Source organism: Rhinatrema bivittatum, chromosome 10, assembly GCF_901001135.1.
Source record: "Rhinatrema bivittatum chromosome 10, aRhiBiv1.1, whole genome shotgun sequence".
Classification (NCBI taxonomy): Eukaryota; Metazoa; Chordata; class Amphibia; order Gymnophiona; family Rhinatrematidae; genus Rhinatrema; species Rhinatrema bivittatum.
The window spans coordinates 110,512,270-110,539,545 of NC_042624.1; the positions used below are offsets into that span (position 1 = coordinate 110,512,270).

General features: G+C 42.4%; 1 protein-coding gene across 2 annotated transcripts in view; it reads left to right on the plus strand.

The window, feature by feature from the left end:
* Positions 1-27,276, plus strand: part of CC2D1B (coiled-coil and C2 domain containing 1B) — a 117,240-nt gene that overhangs the window by 33,866 nt on the left and 56,098 nt on the right. The window contains exons 5-13 of one of the 2 annotated variants that reach the window (XM_029617541.1): positions 910-1,047; positions 4,686-4,823; positions 14,478-14,715; positions 14,926-15,050; positions 15,505-15,580; positions 17,671-17,763; positions 21,036-21,166; positions 25,702-25,774; positions 26,205-26,317. In XM_029617541.1, the coding sequence (XP_029473401.1) occupies positions 910-1,047; positions 4,686-4,823; positions 14,478-14,715; positions 14,926-15,050; positions 15,505-15,580; positions 17,671-17,763; positions 21,036-21,166; positions 25,702-25,774; positions 26,205-26,317 (1,125 nt within the window). The remainder of the gene's footprint in view (positions 1-909; positions 1,048-4,685; positions 4,824-14,477; positions 14,716-14,925; positions 15,051-15,504; positions 15,581-17,670; positions 17,764-21,035; positions 21,167-25,701; positions 25,775-26,204; positions 26,318-27,276) is intronic. The other variant, XM_029617543.1, reaches the window with a different exon arrangement.

The window sequence follows — 27,276 nt, forward strand, 5'->3', positions numbered from 1 at the left end:
TATAGTTGTTGCTGTCATCTTGGCTTGGGTACAGGTCAATACCGAGGGACTGCAGGTGGTCCACTGGGTGTTAAGTAGCAGTGTCGGAGAAACTTGCTCTGTCTCCATCTGCTGGCAGGGAGGCAAAACCCAGGAGTCTGGACTAATCTGTGGTACTACAAGAACAAAAATTAGCAGGCGAGAACCAATTTACAATCCATAAAGAAAAACTTTGAACATTTCTGGACTTCTTACAGCACTACGCAGGAACGTAGGAACACATTTTTGGTAATGAAGCAGGAGGTTGTTACTTTGGGGACCCGATTTTTACTTTTTCCATGTAAATGTTAAGTTTCCTTTTCCACTGAGTTTTTCTTTGAGCCTTCTCAGCTTTGTTGCCTTATTGACTCCACAAGTTCCTGGGATGGTTCTTCCACTGCTTAGATTGTTATGTAAATGAGGGCACTATTGTGGGGGGGTTCCTGTTTATATACTGAGTTCTTTTCCTGGAACAGATTTACCTTTTTCCTTTTTTCTGTATTTCTCCCTTTTTTCTTGGCGCTCTCCTCATTTATTGTGGTTTGTATAGGGCAATTATTGTTGCAATTTGAAATTTTTCCTTTTATTTATATTTGATTGCCTTTTCTGTGCAAGGTATGCTTCTATTTATTTTTCAAAAATATAGAAAAAAGAAAATTACCCCATAAGAGCAACAAGAAAATACAAAATACAATATACAATAAAAATACATAATAAAATCAAACATTAAACCTTGTAATCAACTAACAAGATACACAACATAGTGAAAATATTTGTAAAAAAAAAACCCCCAAAAACCATAATAGAATAAAAGCCGAAAAGTGATATTGCATGAAAGAAGCTCATAGCACTGTTATGCATGATACTGAAATTATTCTACTGATATACTAGGCAGAGCTACAGGAAGTTGTGGGTGAGGATGAGGAGGAGGAAGGAAACCATTCCGAAACTGTATCCACAGTAATGCCTGTCACTGTTGAAGAGAAACTACTCACCTCACCAGTGGCGCATGAAGAATCCCAACTGCAGGTATATTTACCACTAAATGTTTGCAGAAGCATCTTAAAATTCTCACATCATTTACGAAAAGCTGAGTTCTGCTTTTTTTTTTTTTTTTTGATGGAAAGGAGACAGGCTATGTAAACGTTTGAGGCTTCTTACATTATAGCCGTAATCCTTACTTAAAGGGGTGCGCCTCCTTATTTTGTTCAAAATAGATTTGACTGTCTGCCCCTTCCATACTTGCTTGGTCCCCATGCAGTTGCAGAGTGGTGTTTGAAAGGAGAGCTGCCATCTGCTTGGGCTGCAATAGTATATGTTGGATGAAGGCCAGAGCATCAAAACTATATAATCAAATTTAGCATTTTTTTTTTTCAAGTTTCTGTGTTGACCAAACATAAGTCCTGCTGGCGTTGAGCATGCCAATTTATTTGCTTGCCATGTTGCACTTGAGGGAGAGACCAGGTATGTTGCTAGTGCCATCTGCCAAACCAAGCAACTCCCATCCTGTTTAAACGCATTGTTAGTGTGTTGCATGAAATCTTAAAAATGGAAAATATTTGGATGAATAATTATGTTGCTGGTGCTCTTCCACAGCCCACTTGATTTCAGCTTCTCTTCATCCTCTGTACAGGTTCTGATCCATTCAGGACTGTGTAACGTGAATATTGTATGTGATCGTAGGATGGTCTGAATGCAGAGTTAGGGCCAGCTGCACGGGAAGAATTGCCTTTTTTGTCTTCATTTTCAACCAATATAAAAGTATGAGAGCATCACAGGCCCCCTAGTTCTTAGGGCTGACCTGGTGGCAAGTGCTGTGCAGAAGTCCCTGGGGATTTATGGTCATTGCTTAAGATGGTACCCTGTGGCTGGATTCAGGGTTCCAGGAGGGGGAATCTATAACCTAATATCATCCAGTTTCATTTCAGCTGAAGTTGAGAGGAGTGAAAGGAAACTGCTGGGTCCAAAAAAATAAAAGCATAGCTGTGAAAAAGATTTGTCATAAAAGTTAATTGTGCAGAAGTGACATTGCTGCTTTCTCTCTGCACCAGTCCTATTCTCTTCTGCCATCACAAAGAGCAGTCACATTCTGCATTATACTGCTGCTAGGTTCTTTATACCAAACAGCTTATTTAATTAAAGATTTATTGACATCTCTTATAAAGGATTTTGGGTAACCCAGCGATTTTTCAAGCCTGTCCCAGAGACCCTCCTAGCCCATTCTGGTTTTCAGGAGATCCCTAATAAATATGCATGAGAGATTTGCATACATTAGCTTGATTGTTGAAGGCAATGTATACAAATATATCTCATGAGTATTTGATTTTGATCTCCTGATTAACAGAGTAGCTAGCAAGTTAGCAGGGACTGACTTGGATAGCAGTTCTATTTGGGTTGTACAGAGGCTGCATAGGGAAAATGTAGCTAATTTCCCAGCTGGCTGAATCCTCTTATTTCCGGTTGCTTAATTATGGTAATTTTCAGAGTTATACGTAATTGATGAGTAGGGACAATGGAGAGCTGCTTTCTTTGGGCTTTTCTAAATATTGATGCTGGTTACTGTGTGAGGCATTGCATTTCTAGACTCCCTGCCAGTAGAGCAAAGCCACTTGCCCCAGGAAGCAGCTTATCCCTTTCTAACAGCAGTCGTCCTGTGCCCAGCTGTGCTCCTGCAGGAAGCTGGAGTGTGATCCTCTTCATTTTCTTTAAAGGCTGCTGATGTGCTGGAAACATCTGGAGCTCTCTTACTGCGGTCCTGATGCATGCGATGGGGGTATTGTGTGCAGATTGAGAAGGGGAAAAAATGCATATTTTCTATTTTAGAATAAGGCTGTAATGTAACAAAATGTGGAAAAAGGGGAAGGGGTCTGAATACTTTCTGAATGTACTGCAGTATATCTGGCCCAAAATGTGCTAGGGCAAAAAGCCCCAAAAAACCGGAGGGACCCTTGACTAAGACCAAAACGAGGAAAGATGAGAGCTGAAATAAAGGCAGGTTAATATTCTGAGCAGCTCGTCTGCTTTAAGGAAGCATTAGCGTAGTAAATCTTTTTTTCAGAGAGAAAAATCAAAGTAAAATCTACAGGAATGTCCCACAGAGAGCAGAGAAGCCCTTCTTTTGTTACTGCTGCCTTGTGAGCACCAGCACAATCCAGATAGTGGATCACTGTTTAATGTAGATGGGAGAGAGAGACCTGCCCAAACCCAGAGCTGCAAACTGGTTTAAAGATCACGCGGTGAATTCAGCCGCACAAGCGCAGTTTCAGTTTGTGAATTGCGGAGATGAATGGTGGTATCGAGGGTTTCATGTAAGCTAATCTTGTCATAGACCGAAGTAAATAAGTGTAATGTGCCGTGCTAAGCCAGGGGCTACGCTGCGTCTGAGACACAAACACGGATTCTGCTGAATGGAGCTTGGCTGGCTGGCTGATTCCAGGACTTGGGGGATCAACGTTGAAAACACACTCGACTCCTGACTTTAGCCTTGCAGTTTATTTGCCTAGATTTAGATGCCTAAGATTCCTCCCCACTTATTTTGGTTTATGATTATTAAGTTTTTTGTTTTTGGTTTGTTTTTTTTAATCAGGCCCTAAGCTAGGTGCTGAAAATCAGTGCTGAGCACCCAACGTTTTTTTTTTTTCTCCTCCCTAACTCTGCCTCTGTACCGGCCCACAATTTAGGGTCCTTAATTTAGGTGCCCAGTAAAATTACAAGTCTAAACTTAGATCCTCTGCCCTAGTCCGCCTTCAGAGGAGTCGATTTAGGCTCCTGATTGTCTGAGCACCAAAGCCATTCCAAAATTGACCCATTAGTATGGAAGAGTGTTTTCAGGCTAACTTTGTAGTAGTTATGGACTTTATGTAAATAATTAGGTACATTTTACTGGCTTAAAAAAATCTTCTTTCAGGATGTCTGTACAGTATGAAGTTCATATTCATATTGGTTTGTCCGGCTAAGTTCTGACTTAGCCAGACAAACTACAGGATTTGAAATTCTTGCAAATTCACCGCCGTTCATTTATCCTGCTAAAAAATCGTATCCAGATAAATTGGGGGCATTGTGGGGTAGGGCTGACTTAAGCAGACAGTTTAATCTGGGTAACACTGATACTCGGCGATATCTAGATACTTCTGGTTGTGCTGCAAGGCACTCCTGAAGACATCCAGATTACTTAGGCTATTCAGCAGTGTGGCTTCCATCACTGAATATACCCAGGTAAATCAGTTATCCTGATAAGTTTATCTGGCTAACTTTAGGACTGCTGCGTGGCATGACCAGACTTATCCAGAGAGTGCTAAATATGGGCAGTAAATTATCTCATTCTGGGTAGACTCCTTGAGAGAAAGTGTGGTGTTAATAAAATAGAGAGCATGGTTTAAGAAATGGGCCTGCTCCTCCCTTCCTCTCATCCCTCTTCTGGGAACTTAACTCAAAGACCTTACTGTTCAGCCCATCTGGTCACTAACCACATTTTTCTGCCGTTGCTTCTCCACTCACTGCTTTTATAGGATTTGCAGCTCAGAGGAGTGAAGTAAGAGCACAAGGAACCCCCGTCTCAAAGGCACCTTTTTTTTTCACCCTTGCTTTTTTTTTCTTTACCGCTCTTTTTACCAAGTCAGACCAGGACGATAGCCTTTCTCCTCTGTTTTTCTTTGTTTTGTTTTAAGGCTGCAGGGTCTCCTGCTGCTTCGAGTCCGATGCAGAAGACGATAGAAGATCGGATCAGTAACTACAAGACGGCGATTGGTAATGCGAAGCAGGCAGGCGAAAGCTCCAAGGCAAGACGGTATGAGCGAGGCTTAAAGGTAAGTGAGAGCTCCCCAACATTCAAGAATGAGAAGAACGTGACTCGTTTCGCTATAGACTTAAAAAAAATCGGTGAGCACCAATTACTAAAGAATGCCAAAGAGAGCCTCAGCCAGTAAAATAAAGACAGATTTGCATTGTTAATGTACTCTAGGTCCTTGATTAATAAGACCAGTGAACATTGGAAGAGGACCAGGTGCCTTCCTGCACTGTTCACTGCGTGACTCCATATGCCCTTGCTTGGATTGTAAGCTCACTGGAGACAGGAAGCTTGACATCGTGTAACTTATGTGGTAAAAGCACCATGTATTCTGTGCACCCTTTTTACATAATTAATTAAACCATTAAGATTAAGTAATTATAGGAGAAACCCCATCCCTACCCCCCCTGCATTGAAGGAAAGCATATTATGCATAAGAGAGAGCCTTACTCTGTGCCCATGGAAACAAGTTAGCATGACCCATGGCGCTTTATCTGTTTACCTATTAAAATTACATTTTTGCATCTCCTCTTACTGCGAATGGAGAATAGCATACAGTGCTCAGGATGTCTTTTTGTGACATTGGGATCTATATGATGGAAGCTTTTCCGATGTGTTAGATCCAAGGCAACATGTTTTTGGTTTTTTTTCGAGAGGGAGATCTTATCAAACAAATCTGATCAATTTCTTTGATTTGGTGGCAAGAGAATAAGGTCAGGGGAGTGTACTGGATGGTGGTATGCTTGGATTTCAGCAAGTTTTGATATTGTCCCATATAGGAAGCTCATAAATAAATAGAACAATACAGGGGTGGGCCCCAAGATGGGGGCCTGAATTAGAAGGAAGTTGAGGGCTTCACAGCAGTGTGTGTGGTGGTAAATAGAATTCACTCTAAGGAAAGAAAGGTGATGAGTGGAGTGCCTCAGGGACCGGTATGTGTCTGTGTCTGTCTGGGGGGAGGGGGGGGGAGGGTTCTGTTCAGTATTTTCTTGAGCTATATTGCAGAGGAGTTAGTGGGAAACATTTCTTTTTATTTATTTTATTTCAAACTTCTTGCATTCCACGATATCCAATGATGCTGTTCAATGTACATAATAATTCCACAAACAAAATATATAAACAGACAAAGAATACATCAAAATACAATCCATTCAAACATTTTAAAATTGTCTTCCAATAATCAGAAGATAAAAATAAAGTTGTAGCTTTTACATGTATGAAATAACTTTGCTTTGAACTGCTTTCTGAATTGTAAATATTCAGATTCATTTCACAAGTCGTTTGGTAATGCGTTCCACAGGGACAGCCCTACATAGGAGAAGGCTCTACTGCATGTTCCTTGGATTATTTGAAAAATGGAATTACTAATATAATAGTTTTTGATCTATTGAACATAAAGAGCTACATATGGCTTAATAAGAGCTGTCAAACCATTCATTCTGTCACTAAGATTTGCAACAGAGCAGACACCTGAGGGAGCAGGAAGGATGAGAAGTGATCTAAGAGATGGAGAGCTTGGCAATCAGTGAGCTATCCCATTCTTCTTGCTTTATTTCTTTGATTAGTGGCCCTCCCCTCTACCAGGTTGTGGATTTTTGTGTAATTTCTTATCTATTTTTGTTATATTTTATGATACTATTATACACTTTTCTCAACAAGATTTCTTGGAATTTTGTTTAATAATATGATGGAAATAAAGTAAAAAAAAAAAAAAAGGGAGGCAAAATAGTGCAGAATCATGAATGCAAGAGAGTAGTACATTTATAAGGAAGATGAGATTCTGTTGTCCACCGACCAGGAAAGAGAACTCTGAGTGATCATATCTGAGGATCTTCAGGTGCTACAAGGTGGTGGCTGGAGTCTGAGGAATGCTACAAGGTGGTGGCTGGAGTCTGAGGAATGCTACAGTATATTTTTATATATCGACGGTCGTTGGGAACATCCCATCGGTTTACATTTGAACACAATATCGCAACAGGCTTTACATAGAACAAGAACATGAGAAATTGTAGGTAGGAGTAAGGGGCGTATAAGGTTCAATCCAACAACAGTAACTACAAATATAATACTCAAACAGTAATCATAATCAATTATGGTCCATAAAATATTGAGTAAGAAACTTATATACAGAGGAAGGGAATATATATAGAGAGGAAAGGAATGACTATATTGACAGGGTTTACCTGTAAATTTGGAGGAGAGCAGGGGGAACTTTGAGGGGGTACGTAGTAGCTGCCTGGTGGTAGGGAAAGCTAGAGGCAGCTGTCCTGAGGGGGGGGGGGGGGCATGGAAATCAGCAGGAGTATGCTTGTTACATAGCCAAGTCTTGAGGTTCTGCTTACATTTTTTTGGGCATATTTCAAGACGAAGACTGGCGGGCATGGAGTTCCAAAGGTGGGGACTAGCAATGGAAAAGACGCGGGTCTTAGTGATCATAAGTTTTGTATGTTTGGGTGAGGGAGTATGTAGGGTTGCCATATGCTGTTTTCTGGTAGGTCTGGAGGAGGAGCAGAAAAAGAGGTGCTCATTGAACCAGTTTATATTTTCATTGTGCAAGGATTTGTGGATGATGGCGAGGGCTTTATATGTTATACGGTAGGTGACAGGTAGCCAATGCAGCTCCTTGAGGACTGGGGTGATGTGATCATTTTTGTGTGTATTGGTGAGGATGCGGGCTGCCACATTTTGGAGTATCTGAAGCGGTTGTATTGCATTTTTGGGTAGGCCAATGAGTATGGCATTGCAGTAGTCTATTTTGGATAAGATGGTAGATTGGAGGATTGTACGAAAGTCATTAAGATGCAGAAGTGGTTTTTAGTCTCTTTAGAGTACGGAGCTTGAAGAATCCATCTTTTAGTGTGAAATTAATGAACTTTTTTAGACTGAGTTGATTGTCTAAGGTGACCCCGAGGTTACGGACATGTTGAGAAAAGGTGATTGAGGAGTGTAATGTATTGTGCTGGGGTGGAGACAGGATGGTCTGGAGTGGGGAGATGATTAGTATCTCAGTTTTGGCAGTATTGAGAGCCAGTGAGATGTCTGTGAGCAGGGAACTGATAGCAGTTAGTGCTGATTCCCAAATTTTTATGGCATTGGATAAGGTGTCCGTTATGGGAATAAGGATCTGTATGTCATCGGCGTATATAAAGTGAGGAAGGCCAAGTTTGGAAAGGAGGTTGCATAGAGGAAGAAGGTAAATATTAAAGAGAGGGGATGACAGGGAGGAACCTTGAGGGACGCCTTGTGTCAGATTGATGGGTTTCGATTCACTGTTTCCAATTTTTACTTTATATTGTCTGTTGCTTAGGTACGATTGTAACCAGAGAAGAGAGTTGTCTGAGATGCCAATTTCTTTAAGGCGTTCTATAAGGGTGTGGTGATTGACTGTCAAATACTGAAGAGTTATCTAGGAGGACCAGAATATGTGGTTGACCTTTATCGAGGGCTCTTAGAATGTGATCGGAGAGGGAGATGAGGAGGGTTTCAGTGCTCAGGTGTTTGCGAAAGCCATGTTGGGAGGGGAAGAGGATGTGATGTTCGTCTAAGTAGTCAGTGAGCTGGCGGTTGATTATTTTTTCTAGGATTTTAGAAATGAAGGGGAGGTTGGAGATGGGGTGAAATTAGAGGGGTCTGCTGGATCAAGGGAGGTTTTTTTTTTTTTAGGATGGGTTTAATAATGGCTTGTTTAAGTTGGTTAGGAACTGTACCAAGTGTGATGGATTTGTTCATGATTTGAGATAATGGTTTGGCGATAATATTGGGGATAGTGAGGAGGATTTTGACAGGAATAGAGTCTGATGGATGTGTTCAGGGTCTAATTTTCTTAAGAATGGATTCAACTTCTAATACTGTGGTGGGCTCAAAAGTTTTGAGGACGGCTGGTGTTTGTGCAGACGGTGTTTTCGAGTGGGAGTAAGGGGAAGCTGACATATTCGTTGCTTGGGTCATGGGGGGGGATGGGGGGAGTGGGTGTGGAGGAGAAGAGAGACATGATTTTTACTATCTTATTATGGAAATATTGTGCGAGGTCGTCGCATTTGCAGTCAACGGTATCAGTGGTAGTAGTGGGGGTGGTTTTAGTTAGATTTGAAACATATTCGAATAGGACTTGGGGGTTGAATTGGAATTGATGTATTTTTTGGGCATAAAAATCTCTTTTTGCTTTGTCTATGGCCTCTTTTAGTTGCTTAGGAAGGATCTGAACCTTGCCAACTGGGGAGATGATGGATCCTTACGCCAGGAGTTTTCTAGTTTTCTTAGTTGATGTTTCATAGTTTTGAGCTCAGGTGTGTACCAAGGGTTATGTTTTGTTTTTTGAAGGGTTGATTTCTCGAGATTGTATGGGGCAGACTGCATTGGCAACTGTCAGTGAGCTGGTGCCATGATAATAGAGCTGACTCTGAGTCGGTCAGATCTAGCTTGGGGAGTTCATTAGAGAGGGCTTCTATGAGGTCTTCTGTTTTGCAAGGTTTGCGGACGTGGATGATTTTCTTGGGGGGGGGGGGGGGGCGTGTCTTTTTTATGGTGCAGATCGTTTCGATGCGGAAATGATCGGGCCAAGGGACGGGAGTGCATGAGGGAGGGAGCGTTTGGATCAAATCGTTTACAAAAATGAGGTCCAGGGTGTGGCCCGCCTTGTGTGTGGGGCTGGAGATTAGCTGTTTGTAGCCTAAGGCATTCAGTGAGGCTAGGAAGGAGTCGCAGGAGGGTGAGAGAGGAAGAGTCAACATGGAGGTTAAAGTCTCCAAGGATGATGATAGGTTGGTTTATGTCTGTTTTTAGTAATGTATTCAATCAGGAGGGATGGATTGAGGTCAAGGAGACCAGGGGGAGCGTAGATTAGGCAGATTTGTAGGTTGGGAGATTTGAAGAGGCCAATTTCTAATTTGTGAGGGGAGGAGATGGTTTGGAGGGTGAGTCTGAGGCTCTTCTTTGCAGTGAGCAAGAGACCTCCTCTTTTTTTTGGGTCTAAGGATGGAATAGATATCATACAGGTTTGTGGGTAATTGGTTTAGTATAATAGTCTGAGTCTTTGAGCCATGACTCAGTAATAGCACCCCTTGCCCCAGTCGGGACTGTCCTGAAATGGAGTATAATAAAACATATAACTTGCACCACCAAGACACACAAAGCACCATAACATCAAAGCTGACAATTGCCTGTATATTGTGCCACTGTTATCTGTTGCTGCTGAAAGTTTGATGTAGACAAAATATTTACAAATTACCATCCACAGTCCTAGTGGGCATGAGTTATGGTTTAAAATAGGCCTCCTTTTTGTATTGTTAAACAAATCGGAGCTCTCTCAAAAGCCAATCACAAATGTATTAAGTTAGTCCAGTAAAGAGGTATCAAAGCCAATCTGTTGACCTTTATTTCTACCTATCCAAGTGGCTGAACACAGCAGCCAGACTGCTTTAATTGTGGTATATGAATCAGAAATTGAAGCTGGCCAAAAACCTCACAGACCACACCCACTTAGAAGGCAGATAGTTATTTCTAAATAGTTTGGCCCAACTCTGCCAAAAATGTAGGTTGCATAAGGATCCTGAGGTACCTGTTGTGTACACATGGTCAGTGAATCAGTGTTTGCTCCTTCCTCCCTCCCTGTGATCTGTCAGGTCTGTCACCTCGCTGGTAATGTTTGCACTGTCATTGCCTGACCTCACTTCAGCTGAGGTACGGCTCTTCCCACTGGAAGAGCAGGCTCGTGAACATGTTTATTTTTCAAAAGCTAGGAGCAGACTCTTCTGACATTTTTGTGGGCTCCCAATGCCCTGTGTTCGGCTGCTGAAAAGCCTCTCTTGGTGCAGCATGTGACCTGCCAGAAAGGAGAAGAGCAGCCTTCTCCCTTCCAATAGAGACCTGTGTGACTTACGAGCATTTTATTTCTGAGATATTTAAGACTGCTTTTGGGTCATAGTTTGGTGGTCTTCGGGCTTATATCAAATTCCACTTCCTTTACTTAACAACATATATTGTTCACCTGAGAGACAAACACTTGGTCTAAACATTTTATTTCACCCCTGAGAAGACTTCCAGAGGGTTTTAGGAATATAGTTTGTTCTAGCAGTGACTTGATAAAAATGCACCGGAGGATCTTGCTTCCTGTGCTCCACACCAGTTCTCTTCCCTTCTTCCCCTGCCCTTTCCCCCTTGTACTTGTCCAGTGGCAGGCATCCTCTTCTGTTCTTGCTGCCCATACCGCATCTCTCTGACCTTCAGCTGTAGTTTCTGGCCCTGCTCGCTCTGTGCATAGTATGTGCATTAGCAGGGAGCAGCAAGCGCTCAACCATCAGTATGTGCATTGCAGTACTGACAGCGCTCCCCCCTGGTGGCCAGTGTCGGGAGAGCACCAACAGACAGAGGGATACTGTGATTCCACTTACCGTAAGCATATTATATCAGTTTCACTTTCTCGTTCAGAGAAGCAGGATGGGGTTCATTGGCAAGGCTTCATGCCCTCTGAAGAACAAGCATATACCGTATTTTTCGCTCCATAAGACGCACTTTTTTTCCCCCAAAGGTGGGGGGAAAATGTATGTGCGTCTTATGGAGCGAATATAAAAAAAAAACCAAACAAAAATCTAACAAACACACTCCCCCAAGACCTGCCGACTTAATTTCCTACAACCCCCCACCCTCCTGACCCCCCCAAGACCTGCCAAACGTCTCTGGTGGTCCAGCGGGGGTCCGGGAATGATCTCCTGGGCGTGGGCCGTCGGCTGCCAGTAAACCAAATGGCGCCGACGGCCCTATGCCCTCACTATGTCACTGAGACCGACCGCTGCTATTGGTCGGTCTCAGTGACATAGTGAGGGCATAGGGCCGTCGGCGCCATTTTGTTTACTGGCAGCCGACGGCCCTATGCCCTCACTATGTCACTGAGACCGACCAATAGCAGCAATCGGTCTCAGTGACATAGTGAGGGCATAGGGCCGTCGGCTGCCAGTAAACAAAATGGCGCCGACGGCCCTATGCCCTCACTATGTCACTGAGACCGACCAATAGCAGCGGTCGGTCTCAGTGACATAGTGAGGGCATAGGGCCGTCGGCGCCATTTTGTTTACTGGCAGCCGACGGCTCACGCCCAGGAGATCGTTCCCGGACCGCTCCTGGACCCCCGCTGGACCACCAGGGACGTTTGGCAGGTCTTGGGGGGGTCAGGAGGGTGGGGGGTTGCAGGAAATTAATTCGGCAGGTCTTGGGGGGGTCAGGAGGGTGGGGGGTTGCAGGAAATTAATTCGGCAGGTCTTGGGGGGGTCAGGGGGGTGGAGGTTGTTAATTTAAAGGGTTGGGATGGGGGGGGGGTTTTGGGGGTTCCCACAGAAAGAAAAATTTCTGATCTGGGGAGTGGACCGAAATGGCCCTCCCCAGACCCGAAAACAAAATGGGGAGAAAAAAAAAAACTATGCACTCCCCTAATTTGCTCCATAAGACGCCCAGACGCAGAGCCGGTTTAGCACAATTTTTTTTTTTAAATTTTCCCCCTCTGAATCCTAGGTGCGTCTTATGGTCAGGTGCGTCTTATGGAGCGAAAAATACGAGATGTTAACCCTCTGGCAGCCCCCTAGGCATGGACAAGGAGGTGGGTTAGATTCCCCTCTCTGCATCCTTCAACCATCCTAATATAGTGACTTGCCTCACAGGAGGAGCCAGAGGGACTTTCAGTGGCAGGGATTGCCTATTTTGTTTATTGGGAAGTCTGGTCCTGGGTATATATATGAAGTATGTAATTATCCTTTATAAAGACCTGCATTTATATCTCATACCAATGATGCCCAGCCTCTGTGACTTAGTGAATCACTTCAGCAATGAGCAGTCTCAATAATCTTCATATATGTAAAACTTCTCTCTTTCAACTTTTCAGGTGTAATCAGCTCCTGATCTATTTTAACAGTTTGATGGTATGAAAAAGACACAGGTAGTGGCTGAGCCCCAGGCTAGGTATCTGTGTCAGATGCAGGATGCACATGGCCCCTCTCTTCAGCCACTTCAAAGGAAATGCTACAGTAGCATTGCTTAGGCATTACTGTCGCTTCTTGCACTGTTTTTTTTTCCCCTCTATTACTAATAGTTTAGGCAGCTGCCAGGTTCGAGCAAGGTTTAAGGTTATAAACATAGGTGTTCTTTATGTTGAAACTTTTTCTTGCACCAAAAAGAAACATACATAAACATATAGTGGCTTGCAAAAGTATTAGATCCTGTTAAAGGTCAGCAGATTTGTGTGGATTACAAATGACATTTACACAAATGGTTCCAGACAATATGTATATTGCAAACCAGTATGCTCTTAAAGTACATTTTCAAAGTCACAATTCATTATTTCTCTGAATATTTTGTAAAATAAAATTAAAAACTGAAAAATGCTACTTGCATAAGAAACCAGCCTCTGTGCTGTGGAAGCTCCAAGTTTACACAGATGAAAGTCATTGCCCTAACAATTGACTTAAAATTAGTCTCTGCCTGTGAATCGTTATAAAAGGTCAGCTTTTCTGGATAAAAGATTCCCTAATTCCAGTACCATTGGTCAGTCTGTGAATTTGAAGGAAAGCTGTGAAAATGAAGACCAAATGGCATTCTAAAGAAATTAAAGATAAAGTTATAGGCATGCACAAAATAGGAAAAGGTTCCAAGTACTTGGATATCCCAGTGAGCACTGTTGGATCAATTGTGAAGAAACGGAAGCAGCATCATACAACCTAGACACTGCCTAGACAAGGCCGTCCTCCAAAACTCAGCATCAGAGCAAGAAAGAGACTTGTGAGGGAAGCCACAGAGAGGCCAACAGTCACTTTGAAGGAGCTACAGAGTTCAGTGGCTGAGACTGGCGTGGAGGTGCACCAGTCACTCATATCAAGAGCTCTGCATTCAATTGGACTACATGGGAGGGTGGCTAGAAAGAAACCATTTCTGACGAAAAACCACATCAAAGCATGTCTGGAGTTTGCTAGAAAGCATCAGAGTGACCCAGCTAAAATGTGGAATAAGGTTTTGTGATCAGATGAGACGAAAATGGAACTTTTGGCCAAAATTCAAAATGCTATGTGTGGTGCAAACTGAACACTGCCCGTCCCTCAGCAAACACCATCCCAGCAGTAAAGTGTGGGGGTGGCAGCATCATGTTGTGGGGATGCTTTTCCTCAGCAGGGACTGGGTATCTTGTTAAAATCAAAGGACGGATGGATGGTGCAACATACAGGGAGATACTGCAAGACAACCTGCTTCAGTCTGCTAAAAAAACTAAGACTCAGGATAAAGTTCATCTTTCAGCAGGAAAATGATCCAAAACACAAGGCCAAAGGAACACAGGAGTGGCTGAACAACAAAAAGGTGAATGTTATACAGTGGACAAGTCAAAGTCCAGATCTCAAGCCAATTTGAGAATTCTTGGCACTATTTGAAAATTGCAGTCCATAAGGTCATCCAACCAACCTGGGGAAATCTGCCAGGAAGAATAGGTAAACATCACTCCCAAACATTGTGCAATGCTGATAGAAACTTATCCAACCAATTTAAAGCTGTTATTGCAGCAAAAGGTGGTTCTACCAATTACTAGTCTGAAGGGGTTGAGTACTTAAGCAAGCAGCATTTTTCAGTTTTTAATTTTATTTTACAAGATAAAGGTCGAAAAGCACTCCCCTGTCCTATTGAAACTCTTTTCTTCCAACAGACATTAGAAAGCCTGCTGGCTGCGGTGAAGAAGGGCAAAAATGTTAGTGAAGAAGAGCTGCCAACCCCTGTGGCCACAGGAAAGTCTGCTGCCGCCACTGCACTGCCCCAGCTCACCTCTGAGCCTGAGAGTCCAGTGGTGGCAGTGGAGGAAGCAGCAGGGAAGCCAGGAGAGGCCACTGCAGAGTCTGGAGAAGCAGAAGCCAGCCAGGGCAGTGACGTTGCTGCTCCCGAACCAGGTGACCGGCCAAGACTGATGATGCTTTTTAAAGAATTTTTAAAACTGAAAAAAGCATAATTGGTTGATTTTGGTATTAGGATGCAGCACTTTTAAGCAGTTTAGTAACATTGAAAGAATATGGAGTTTGGTTTTTTTTGGAGGAGGAGGGGCATTGCTGAACTTGTTCAGGACTTTATTTGAAACTTGGGTTTTTACTTATCCTGTGCAGGCTCTGCAAGTGCTGATTCCAGATCTCTCCTGGTGGCAAGATTAAAGGAGTATAAGTTAGCAGCCCTGAAAGCCAAGCAAGAAGGAAATCTAGACAAGGCAAAGGAATATATGAAAACTGGCAAGGTATATACCGTTCCAGGAAAGCTGATTTGCATATCTGTGATAAGTTTCAGGGGTACTCAGCCAGTCAGTCAGCAGTTGTCTGTCTGACATGCCCCACCAGTTTTTTGTTTTTTTCTTTTGTTTTTCACAAAGCAAATTTATTTTTAAAAAAAACCTTTTTAAGGTAGTTACACGAGTATGCCGCACTTTTAAGCTTAGCACAATGTTGCCATGTACTGTGGAGTGACAGCCGCACCGGCCGGTGTTGGCCGTGGTACAACGTTTCCCCCCCCCCCTCTCTTTCACTTTACTCCATCATCATAATGCAGCCTGTGGTATTTGGGCAACATAAGTCTTTGCATTAACCTTCTTGTTTAGCTTTGACTTGCTGAAGAGAGTGCGGGTCTCAGACTAGTCAGAAATGTAGCAAGTTAGTCCAATAAAAAGGTGTCACCTTCAGCCTTTTTTGTTTCAGAAATTCAGCGCAGTCATTGAGGCGTTGGACAGCGGGCAAGCAGTCGACCTCAGCAACATGCCGCCAGCTCCAGAAAGTAAAGCTTTTCATTTCACGTATTGCTTCTGCCTCCCTATCTCTCCTTGATTCTCATTTTCTCATCTGCCTCCTTGTGCCTCATCCTTTTCTTCTGCCACGCTTTTTCTCTCTCTCTCGCTCTGCTGACCAGGAGGTATAATCAGGCGGGCAAAAGGAGAGCGGAGGTTAGCTTGACCGGGCAGTAAAGGAGAGGGACACCTTTTGCTTTTTTGTTTCTTCGTTATCCGGTCCGCGCTGATTCAGATTTTCCACTTTGCTGAAATTGATTTGTCGAGTGCCTCGGGGATCCCTTCTTTCTCCTGCACTGTTTAATCTATACCTTGCTCCCCATTAGTGACCCTTATTCAAAGTTTGGGTTTCGATTGTTTTTGTTGTGTTGATTATACCCTATTTGGGCACCAAGTCCAGTGAATCTTTAAATAGATTGTGATTGCCTGACCAGTGTCGCTGAATTGCTTTCCAGTTACAAATTTAAGTAAATCCAGATAAATCAGAATATCATTGATCTCTAAAGGAAGGGATGTTGATCTGTTCTCCTTACCCTCAATAGCTGGATGCCCTGTTCTATTTAAAGATTTGACTGTTTGGGGTTAAGATTGATTGATTCCAGCCTTTCTTTCTCCCATAAAATTTCTAGTGCAGAGCAAAGTTCTTTTTATTCCCTGTGTTTGATCCGAAGTCTTCGTTCCTTTTTGGATCTCGATGACCTCTAAACTCTTACCCATTCTTTGATCATCAGTCGTTTAGACTACCCTAATCCTCTCCATCAAGGTCTTCCCTAAAAAGGTTTCAGATTGTTCAGAATACTGCAGCAAAAAGGAAATATGTCTCGCCACTCTTTCAGGATCTCCACTGGCTTCCAGTTATTTCTAGAATTAGATTTATTTGAAACCCCCTCCAGCCAAAGCCACACTCCACTCAGCCACCAAAGAGCGAGCCTTCTTGACAGCGGCGCCAACCATTTGGAATGCTATGCCCTCTGACCTCAGACAAGAGCCCTGTTTATTGACATTCAGAAAAAAACTGAGACTTGGCTATTCCAACAAGCCTTCCCTTAATCTGGGACCTCCCCAGCTACAGGCACACTCCAAGGCCCTCTAGTCATCGCACCCCTTTTACCGCTACTGTAAATATTGTTGTATTGATATTGTTTAGTTTCAAGTTTCCTCTGACACTGGCTCCTCTTCTTCCCAGTTTGAGTACCCCTGTTTTATTGTAACTTTTGCTTTCTCCTTGGTTATGTTAATGTTTTCCCCATGTTCCATGTAAACCGATATGATATGATCTGTATCATGAATGTCGGTATAGAAAAGCACTAAAAATATAAAATAAACCTAAAATCTTTTGTTTAACTTTCAGAGCATTACATTTTGGTTTGCCCCCTATCTTTCCATCCTTCTGATTCGTCATCAGTCCTCCTGGCCATTGCACTTCTCACAGCAAGAGCTCCTGAGGTTACACTCTGCTAGAGAGATTAGATTAGAGGTCACCTAGGAATCTAGCTTTTCCTAAGTCTGCCCCTCTTTTATGGAATTCCTCTCCTGGAGAAGGATTATCTTAAGTTTAGGAAGCAAGTGAAATCTGGGTTGTTTTAACAAGCCTTTCAAATGTCTTGATTTTATTTTTTTATTTTATATTATGTTATGACTGGTTTGGTTTTAATTCTGTTTTATTGATTTTCTATTTTGTTTTTTATCTAGGATTTTTATTTGATATTGTATTTCTGTTTTATATTGTATTTTTGTTTTAATTGTATATCGCCTTGATTTACTTTACTTAGGTGATTAATCAAGTTAAACTGTAATGTCACCAGTGGTGATATCAAGATGAGTATCTTGGGCATTGAGATCAAATGTATCTGCACTTGGACAGGAGTTCTTTAGAGCCACCTGCAACAAGAAATGAGCAGAGTTGTGAATGATTTGTAAAGGTTTCCCCACTAGCAAGGTTTAAAAAAAAAAAAAAAAAAAAGCATGTTCAATTGTGCAGAAGGCATTTACACAGTAAATTCAGTGCCATTAGCTTTTATTGTGCAAATTCGGACAGTTTAAGATTTTTTGTTCTTTGTCCTTCCCCAAACCCCTTCAGATGTTGGAACTGGATGTGAGGCCCGGGCTCCTGCATCTGACTCACTAGACTCTCAGCCTGGAACGACCGTACCTGAGAGCTGTGAAGGCTCAGGTAGGACTAATGTGCAGCATGTGGAGTCCTTAAAGTGAGATCCAGTTTAACACCTCACACAGGAGAATGTTTAGGGACGACTTGTGCGCGAGTACCAGCATTGGCATCCTTCCATGGCAGGAAGGAAGCTGTTTCCTCTGACTTTCAATTTTTTATTATTTTTAAGTGCCATAAAATCTCGAAAGAGTTGCAATCTCTGCTTTTTTTTATGTACATAAAATCTCACCGTGCATTAAACTCTAGATGACTAATCGGATGGTGCAGAATATAAGTTTTATAGAAATAAAAAAATAAATGGAGGGAGAGTGATTTTCTGGGATGGAGAGAGAGCAACAAGCTAGGGAGAGCAGAGAAAGGAAGAAGTGTAACAGAAGAGAGAAGGCAGTAAAACACTTGGAGAATGAAAAGCAGACAGAGAATTGAATGAGATCCTAATGCTAAATATCCAAGCGGTTTTTGGGATTTTATACATTTAAAACTTAGTTTCTTTACCAGATGGCAAGAAGATGCATGGTTTGCAGTTTTATTAGTCTATTTTTTTTTTCCTGTGTGTTTCTATTGCTACAGAATTTCTTGCTAGGATTTTTATTTTCCTAAGCTGTTACAGCATCTAAAACCATAAAGTTTCTGGGAGAATTTGCTCTGATTGCAAATGATTCAAAGAGTAAGAAGGATATTATGTACTGGTCTTGGGTGGGAGAGGGGGAAGCATGTTCTAGTGTACCTGACTCGCTAGTAACTTATAAGGTGTCTGCTGGAGTTGGACCTTATAAGACTACTGACCCTGTATCTTGGGGGAAAAGGCTGTTGATTTTCTTTGAGCACTGGTGATTTTAGCTTTTCTCCTTTCACAGTAAGGGCCTGGTTCATCAAAGCCTTCCCCCATAGACGCAGATTGGCAGGAAAGTCTTCATGAATCAGATCCTAAATGTTTCCCTTTCTGCTGGTTCAAGGATGGAATGTAATCCAAACAATGTCTACCTGTTTCCCTTCCTTTTTTTTTTTTTTTTCCATTTCACGCCAAACAGTGATACGTGGCAGATTGTTGAAAGCTGAAACCCCCACTGAATATATATAATCAATGGAGGTAATTCTGTAACATCACACACAAGTTAGCCGGAAAATATGCACATAAGTTACACCAATTTTCAAAATGGACTTATGTGCATTATCCAGTTTGACAATTATTCTGACATAATTGCATGCACACAGTTACACCTGCTGTTTGGTGCATGTAAGTCCTAGCCCTGCCCATTCTTTACGCCCTGGAATGCCTTTCCCTGTGCGTGTAAAAATATGCATAATTTTGTGCTGTCAGTCGCACTGTTTTCTAAAGTATCATTTCTACAGATAAAGTACTACTTTACCAGCAGAAGTATCTTTGAAAATTACTGTCAAGATGAGCTTGATTCGCCAATTTTCTTTTGACCTCTAAAGGGTGAACAGCAGAAAAAAGTATTAAATATCAAGGGTCATAACCACAGATATTCAGCAAAAGAAGAAAATAATCATGACCTGAAAAAATAATTTTGTTGTACACAGGAGGAAGAGTCACCATAGACACTCCACCACCCTGGTTTTTTGTATTTTGCTCCTTCAGTTATATATATATATATATATATATATATATATATAGATAGATACAGATATAAATATATATATATATATATATATAGAGAGAGAAAGAGAATTCCTACATCCAGAACTAAAAACATCATTCAAAACCCAATCACACTCAATAACAACCAAAAAATACAACTAGCTGAGAAAGTACGATAATTGCTACGGAACTAAGTATGAAACAACATATATCTCTAAAAGTAAGGGAAGGATACGCCAAACTTATGATTCTTAGAAAACTTAAACCACTACAAACGACTTCCGGTCAGTATTACAAGCAATAATTTCTGCAAGCACTGACTACTGTAATGCCCTTCTACTGGGCTTACCCTACACCACGATAAGACCACTACAGGTATTACAAAACTCAGCTGCAAGAATTCTAACTGGTAAAAGTAAAAGAGACCATATCACCGATACCCTAATTGAACTACACTGGCTATCCATTGAACAAAGAATACAATACAAGACTCTATGCACCATACATAAATTAATACACGACGAAAAGGCAGAATGGCTGAACACTGCCCTTTGCGTACACGTCCCTAACAGAAACCTGAGATCTGCAAACAAAGCACTGCTAACTATTCCCTCAGTAAAAACAGCAAGACTAACCCAAGTAAGGGATAGGGCCCTATCCCTAGCAGGACCTATAATATGGAACACCATGTCTTTAGAAATCAGACTGCAAAGAGACATCAAAACATTCAGAAAAGTTTAAAAACATGGCTATTTAAGCAAGCATACCACAAAGAGAATTGAGAGGAGAACCCAGGGAAATGTAGGTTGCGGTCAGCAGAACTCCCACGCATACACACCATTTTACTCGACTTGTGTGTATTTTATTTTTATTTTATTTCAACAACAAAAGACTATAGATTTAAGTATTAATGTATCTTATAGCTGATATAGATAGAAGTAGACATGACTCACCACACCCACCAATTAATATTTAATATGAAACTGTTACAGTATTTGGCACCTGTTTAGTTGATATAATTTAACACATTTAAGCAACATGAAGTTATGTGCCTTATTGTGAACTGTTGTGACGGCATCTAGCTTAACGACGGTATAGAAAAGATATTAAATAAATATTGCAAACCGGTATGATGTACCCATGAATGTCGGTATATAAAAGCTAATAAATAAATAAATGTTCTCCACCCTTCTCCTAGTCCTGCCCGTGAATATTTGTGTGCCTTCTGTTCACTTTCCACAGCCCTCAGAGCTGCTGTCCCAGCTATTTTAATCTATTGCATAAGAAAAAAAAATGGTCCTGTGTATGAACTTTTCAGCAGTGTCCATTCTGTGCAGGGCCAGTAGTTCTTAGCCCATCTGCTAATTTTGAGTAAGAATTCTCAGTGCAGTAGAAGAATTAGATTTAATGTGTAATGGAAATAATCTGCATGCACATTTTGGGAATGTAAAACAAAGCTGAAAGTTATGCTTCTCTATATTTAATGTTTTGTTTTTGTTTTTTTACTATGAACTTTTCATACACATAGCAAGTTACAAACTTGTGAAAGAGAAGGAAGCAATGTTTCTCTTTTAAAATAATCCTTCAGTGCATCAGTGGGCTCCCTGAGGTTTCCTGTACTGTCTCAGCTATTTTATTCCGTCTCTCTCTCTGCAATTCTTGCACATCAAAGGCGTTCTGCGGGAGCCAGCCTCCGTGCTGGAAGCCCTGCAGCAAAGAATGGAGAAGTACAAGTCCGCAGCCGAGCAGGCCAAAGCTAGCGGGGATGATCGGAAAGCCAGGATGCACGAGCGAATAGCCAAGGTAAAAAAAATAATAATAAAAAAAACCCCCAAAACACAGCTGCTAGTCCAGCGCAGAAATCTGTTGGCGCGTGCGCTTGCACTTCTGGCTAATGAGAACCGCCAGTAATACAGGGACCAATGGAAATTGTACTTCAGTAATGTGAACCTTCATTGGCAAAGGAAAGCTTAGGCGGTGTAATCAACATTCAAGTTAACGATCAATTACTCCGTCCGTGGTCTACTTCTTACTAGACAACCTGGGATTTAGTAGATCACAATTCTAGGTCACATAGAAACTGTCTGGGAAAATGGCAATAAAATAAATCTTCTGGCCACAAAGCCTCGCCCGTCTGATGGAAGTTTTTGATCGTCCTCTCTAATAGCAGTTATTCTGCCCACCCTAAATGCTGCTGTCCTTACTCTCTCTCTTACTAGTGTGCTGGGATTTGACATGGCTGAGTTGGTTATATTACATCACACATGAGCCTTTATTTTTTAAAGCAATAGCAGCAAAAGGTTAACTACCTCAGTTTGAAGTTAGAGAAATCAAAATAAAAATGCTTTTCATTCTTTCTTGGGAGAATGATGTTCACTTTTGTGAAAGCACTCCTATTTGTCCACTTGCTCCTAGAATTATGAATGTAGATAAGTCGGAGCACTGCTGGGCTGGTTCATATACGAACCCCTTGCAGGCATGGCACGGATGCATGGAAAGCAGGAACATAATGTAGGCAGAGGAATCAGGAAAGGAGATTTTTCAAAACAAAGGATGTGGCAATAATTAGAATGAAAAGCATATCAATGTAAAAACCATACAAATTCCACGAGGGGGGGGGAGGGCAAGAAGAGTATATACCTAGAAATAAGGGCAAAAGAGAAAACAAGAGCATCAGGAAACTGGCACAGTGGTGATATGAAGAATCCTTGATGCTTGTAAATACATAAATGCACAAACTTCTTAAAATGTATCTTTTTAGTGATGTATATAGAAATACATAGCACCATAGTTTCTCTTCATACCAGATCAGTCCAGAAGGTTTTGCCTCCCTGCCAGCAGATGGAGGGCAGAGAAAGTTTCACTGACACTGTTCATATAACCCATTGTGTCACCTGCAGTCCCTCAGGTCTGCATAGGCAGTTTTCTCTTTGTGGTAGTGCATCTGGAGTTAAGTCCTCGCAATGAGGCAAGACTGGTTCGCTCCGTCATTCCTATTACAGGAGGTCGCCTGGCACAGTTTTACGAGGAGTGGGCCAGGATTACTCAGGACCAGTGGGTTCTCAGTGCGGTAAAGGACAGCTACTCTTTAGAATTTGCTTATCCTGTTCATGACTTATTTCTGGTTTCCCCTTGCGGCTCCGGGAAACTCCGGACCATCTGCGACAGCTGGGGTTGGTGATTCTGGTTCCCTTCTAGGAGGTTCACATGGAAAGATATTCCATTTACTTTGTGGTCCCAAAGAAGGAAGGCACTTTTTGTCCGATTCTCAATTTAAAAAGGGTAAATGCAGCACTCAAGGTTCTGTGTTTCCAGATGGAAACCCTAAGGTCAGTGATGGAGGTTTGCAAGGGAGAGTTTCTGGCATCTCTCGATCTAACAGAAGCATATCTGCGCATTCCCATCCATCCAGACTCACAGCATTTTCTGCGCTTCATGATTCGGGACAACATTTTCAGTTTCAGGCTCTTCCTTTCGGCTTGGCCACTGCGTCACACACCTTCACCAGGGTGGTGGTGGCAGCGGTTCTCTGGCAGGAAGGGGTTCTGGTGCATTCTTCTCTGGAAGACTGGCTTATCAGGTGAAGTCGGAGATTCTTTGTCGCCAATCGGTTCAGAAGATTCTCAGCATTTTCCATTCGCTCGGCTGGGTTGTGAATGTGACGAAGTCACCTATTGCCAATTCAGTCCTTGGAGTATCTGGGAGCTCGGTTGGACACACTAGTAGGCAAAGTGTATCTCTCAGAGGAGCGTGTTTTGAAACTGTAGTGGCAGGTTCGACGCTTGTTGCGGTTACCAATGCCCAAGGTCTAGGATTATTTGCAAGTTCTGAGCTCTATGGCTTCAACCCTGGATTTGGTGCTTTGGGCATTAGCACTTATGAGACCATTGCAGAGGGCTCTTTTGGTTTGGTGGAACCCAGTCTCAGAGGAGTTTCAGCTTCCATTGCCAGTCGAAGGGTTCGCGTGAGAGAACCTCTCCTGGTGGCTTCTGACTTCCAAAAGTCCCGGATAGGGTGATTGTTACTGCTGATGCCATTCTTTCTGGTTGGGAGTAGTTTGTCAACATCAGTCGGCTCAAGGTGACTGGTCTGTGAAAGAGTCTGCATGATCTATCAACTGTTTGGAGACCAGAGTGGTCCACTTAGCCTTATAGAAATTTCTACCATTAGTGAGAGGTTAATCAGTGAGGATTCTCTCGGACATTGCGATGACGGTGGCTTATATCAATCGGCAAGGCAGAACCAAGAGTCGAGCAATGTCCCGGGAGGCTCAAGACTTGATTCTTCAAGTCTTGAGTTCAAGCGGATAACGTGAGTCACACAGTATTAGATCCGGGCAAGTGGGAATTGTCAGAGTCTGTGATGCAGCTCATTTGCGAGAGGTGGGGCTTTCCCTATGTGGACTTAATGGTGACTCATCAGAATGCCAAGGTGTTTCGGTTTTTCAGTCTGAGAAGAGAGCACAGGACTGAGGGCGTCGATGCACTGGTACTACCTTGGCCTCGAGAGATTCTACTTTGTCTTTCCTCCCTGGCTGCTCATAGGCAAAGTATTGTATTGAATAGAAACGCATCAGGGCGAAGTGGCCTGGTGGCTCCAGAATGGCCACGATGTCCAGAGTTAACGGATCTAGTCAACCTAGCCATGGATGGTCTGTTTCACTTCGGTCACCTGGAGGGTCGTCTTCATCGAAACCCATGTTTTCGGACCAGGCAGCTCACTTTTGTCTAGCGGCATGGCTTTTGAGAGGCAGCGATTGAGACATAAAGGTTATCCTGAGGCAGTTATTGCTACATTGTTGCAGGCCAGGAGAAAGTCTACTAATATTTCGTACATGCAGGTCTGGGAGGTTTTTAAGTCCTGGTGTTCAGCGAATGTTGTTAGGCCTCTCAAGTTTTCAGTTCCTGACATTTTGTCTTTTCTGCAAGAAGTTTGGCCAAAGGCTTGTCTTTGAGCTCGCTTAAAGTCCAGGTGGTAGCTCTGGGTTGTCTTCAGGGCAATATGGAAGGTTCTACTATTTCTTCTCATCTGGATGTTATTCAGTTCCTTAGGGGACCGAAGAATTTGCATCTGCCAGTATGGAGAGTTTATCCATCCTGCAATCTTAATCTTGTCCTCCGAGGTTTGTCTGAGGCTCCCTTTGAACTACTTCGAAGGGCGTGACTTAAGGACTTGACTCTTAAGGTTGTGGTGGCCATATGTTCGGTTAGGAGAATATCTGAGTTGCAGACTTTGTCTTGCCTTGATCCATTCCTTCAGATTTCGAACTTGAGGGTATCACTGAGGACTGTACCTTCCTTTTTGCCAAAAGTGGTATCAGCATTTCACGTGAATCATAGAGCTTCCAGCTTTTCCTAAGATGGACATGTCCGTTCCTCACATGAGGGAACTTAGGTTGTTAGATGTGAGACGAGCTTTGTTGAGGTATCTTAAGGTAACTAATGATTTTAGGAGGTCGGATCACCTCTTTGTCCTGTGGAGCGGTCCCAAGAGAGATTTGAAGGCATCTAAGAATACTATTGCACGATGGCTTAAGGAAGCTATTGGTTCCACTTACATTACTAGGGTTTGGCCAGTTCTGGAGGGTTTGCATGCCCATTCTACTCGTGCTCAAGCAGCCTTGTGAGCGGAGGCTCAGCTTGTTTCTCCACAGGAGATTTGCAGGGCATTGACTTGGAAGTTGCTGCATACTTTTTCAAGGCACTATCGTCTAGATGTGGGAGATACAGATCCCACCCTGAGTAGGGAGCTTTCGTGTACATCCCAGGAGTATGGACTGTTCTGGGTACATTCATGGAAAGGAAAATTTGATTCTTACCTGCTAATTTTCATTCCTGTAGTACCACATATCAGTACAGAACCCGCCGATTCTGTTGAGGGAGAGAGTTGTCTGCTCATTCTGTTTTTATAGCTTCAAATACAGTATTTTAAAGTTTGAGAGTTTTGTAAATTTTGGTTGTTTGATTTTTGCTTGGCTACAGATTAATACTGAGGAACTGCAGGTGGCCACGTGGTTAAGTAGGAGTGTCAGTAAAACGTTCTCTGTCTCCATCTGCTGGTAGGGAGGCAAAATCCAGGAGTCTGGACTGATCTGTGGTACTACAGGAGTGAAAATTAATAGGTAGGTAACCAATTTTCCTTTGCTGTTCTCGTTGAGAATCTTACTTCTAAAGGATGTGCAGTAGCATGGATTTAACCTAGAGTTCTGGGTAATTTATAAGTTTTTGACTCGCTTCTGCTGCAAAACAGAATATTTTGTTTGTGTGGATTAGCAATGTTTGGTAATTAGTTTTATACCTTGTATTGTAACATTTTTAAATCCTGTCCTTTGATTATAGCAATACCAAGATGCCATCAGAGCTCAGAAAGCAGGGAGAAATGTGAATTTTGCTGAGTTGCCAGTGCCCCCTGGTAAGTTCTTGCATGGAACCTTTTGTGAAACTTCTCCTGTGTTTGCTAAAAACTGAATCAATTTCAAAATGTCTGTCCACTCTACAAGAAGGTCAATACTCAAAAGATTATTATCTGGCTAATTTTTGGAATTAGCCAGACCAAACTTGACATTTAAAAATGTAGCTAGATAAAGAGAGGTGGCACCGGGGGGGGGGCTGTGGGGGGGCATTCCAGGGGTGTGGCTAAAAAGTATCTGGCTAGCATTGTTGTTCAGCACTAGCCGGATAAAGTCATTTGGCTAACTTTGGTCAGAAAAATTGCTGTCCTAGTTAGCTGGATAACTTTAAAAAAAACAAACAAAAAAAAAAACCAAAAGGGGGGAGAAAAAATGTGTGAGAGTGCATGGAGGTTTGTGTCTGCCCTGTGTCACAGTCTCTTCCTCACTCAGGATTTCCTCCGATACCTGGCATGGAGCAAGCTGGAGGTGAGAACAGTATCGCTGATGTACTGGAATCTGCCAGCAAACTTGCTGATGCAGAGGTGAAAGAAGAGGAAGATGAGGTATGGGGCACTTTTTTTTCCGTAATGTGCTATGGTTGTTTGTTTGTTTGTATGTATTTATTTATTTGCGCCTTTTTTTTTTTTTTTTTATACCAACGCTCATTTTCACATCACATCTGTGTACAAGGAACATAAAGATAAGGAGAAATAAGAAAAAGAAATTACATATTAAACAATATAAGTAATGTTGCAATTTAAGGAGGGATAAGTTAGGAGGTGGTGGGGGGCTTAAGTTGCGCAGAGTGAGGACAAACAGGAATCTGCATTGATTAAATATATAGTGTATAACGTGGGTGAAACAAGAAAGAAACTTTGTACAGGATTTTGAGAAAAGGCACTAATGTTTGAAGGCTTGACCTGGTGGAGATGAGGGGGTTATGAAAAGGCCTGTTTTGAATAGCCAGGTTTTCAATTTTTTTTTTTTTTTAAATGTTTGTGTGCTGGGTTCTAGTCTTAAATCAAGGGGCATTAATTTGATTTAATTTATATTCCTCTTTTTGGCACTTGGAAGTGGATTGCATTCAGGTACGGTATCCTCAGAGGACTTCTACCTGAGGCAACGGAAGGTAAAGTGACTTGCCCAGGGTCACAAGGTGCAGCAGCAGGATTTGAACCCTGATTTGCCTGGTTCTTAGCCCGCTGCGCTAGCCACTAGGCTGCTCCTCCAGTAATACAACTTAACAAGAATACTGAAAAATCTGTGCACAAGGCTTGTTCCCATGCCTCGCTGTTAACCCCAAAACTCTCTGTCACAGGGCAGCTCTCCTCCTACAAGCCTGCATGCATCACACTTTGCATTTAGGCAGTGGGAAGCTCGATAATCCATGTTGAAGTGCCCCCTTTACAAGTTTTCCCTGTGCAGCTAGAAGATAACATTCCTTAGCTTCCAGCCCAGAAGTCTTAGTACTTAGGGGCCGATGCAATACATTGCGCTCAGCTGAGCACACTGTATAACCCCC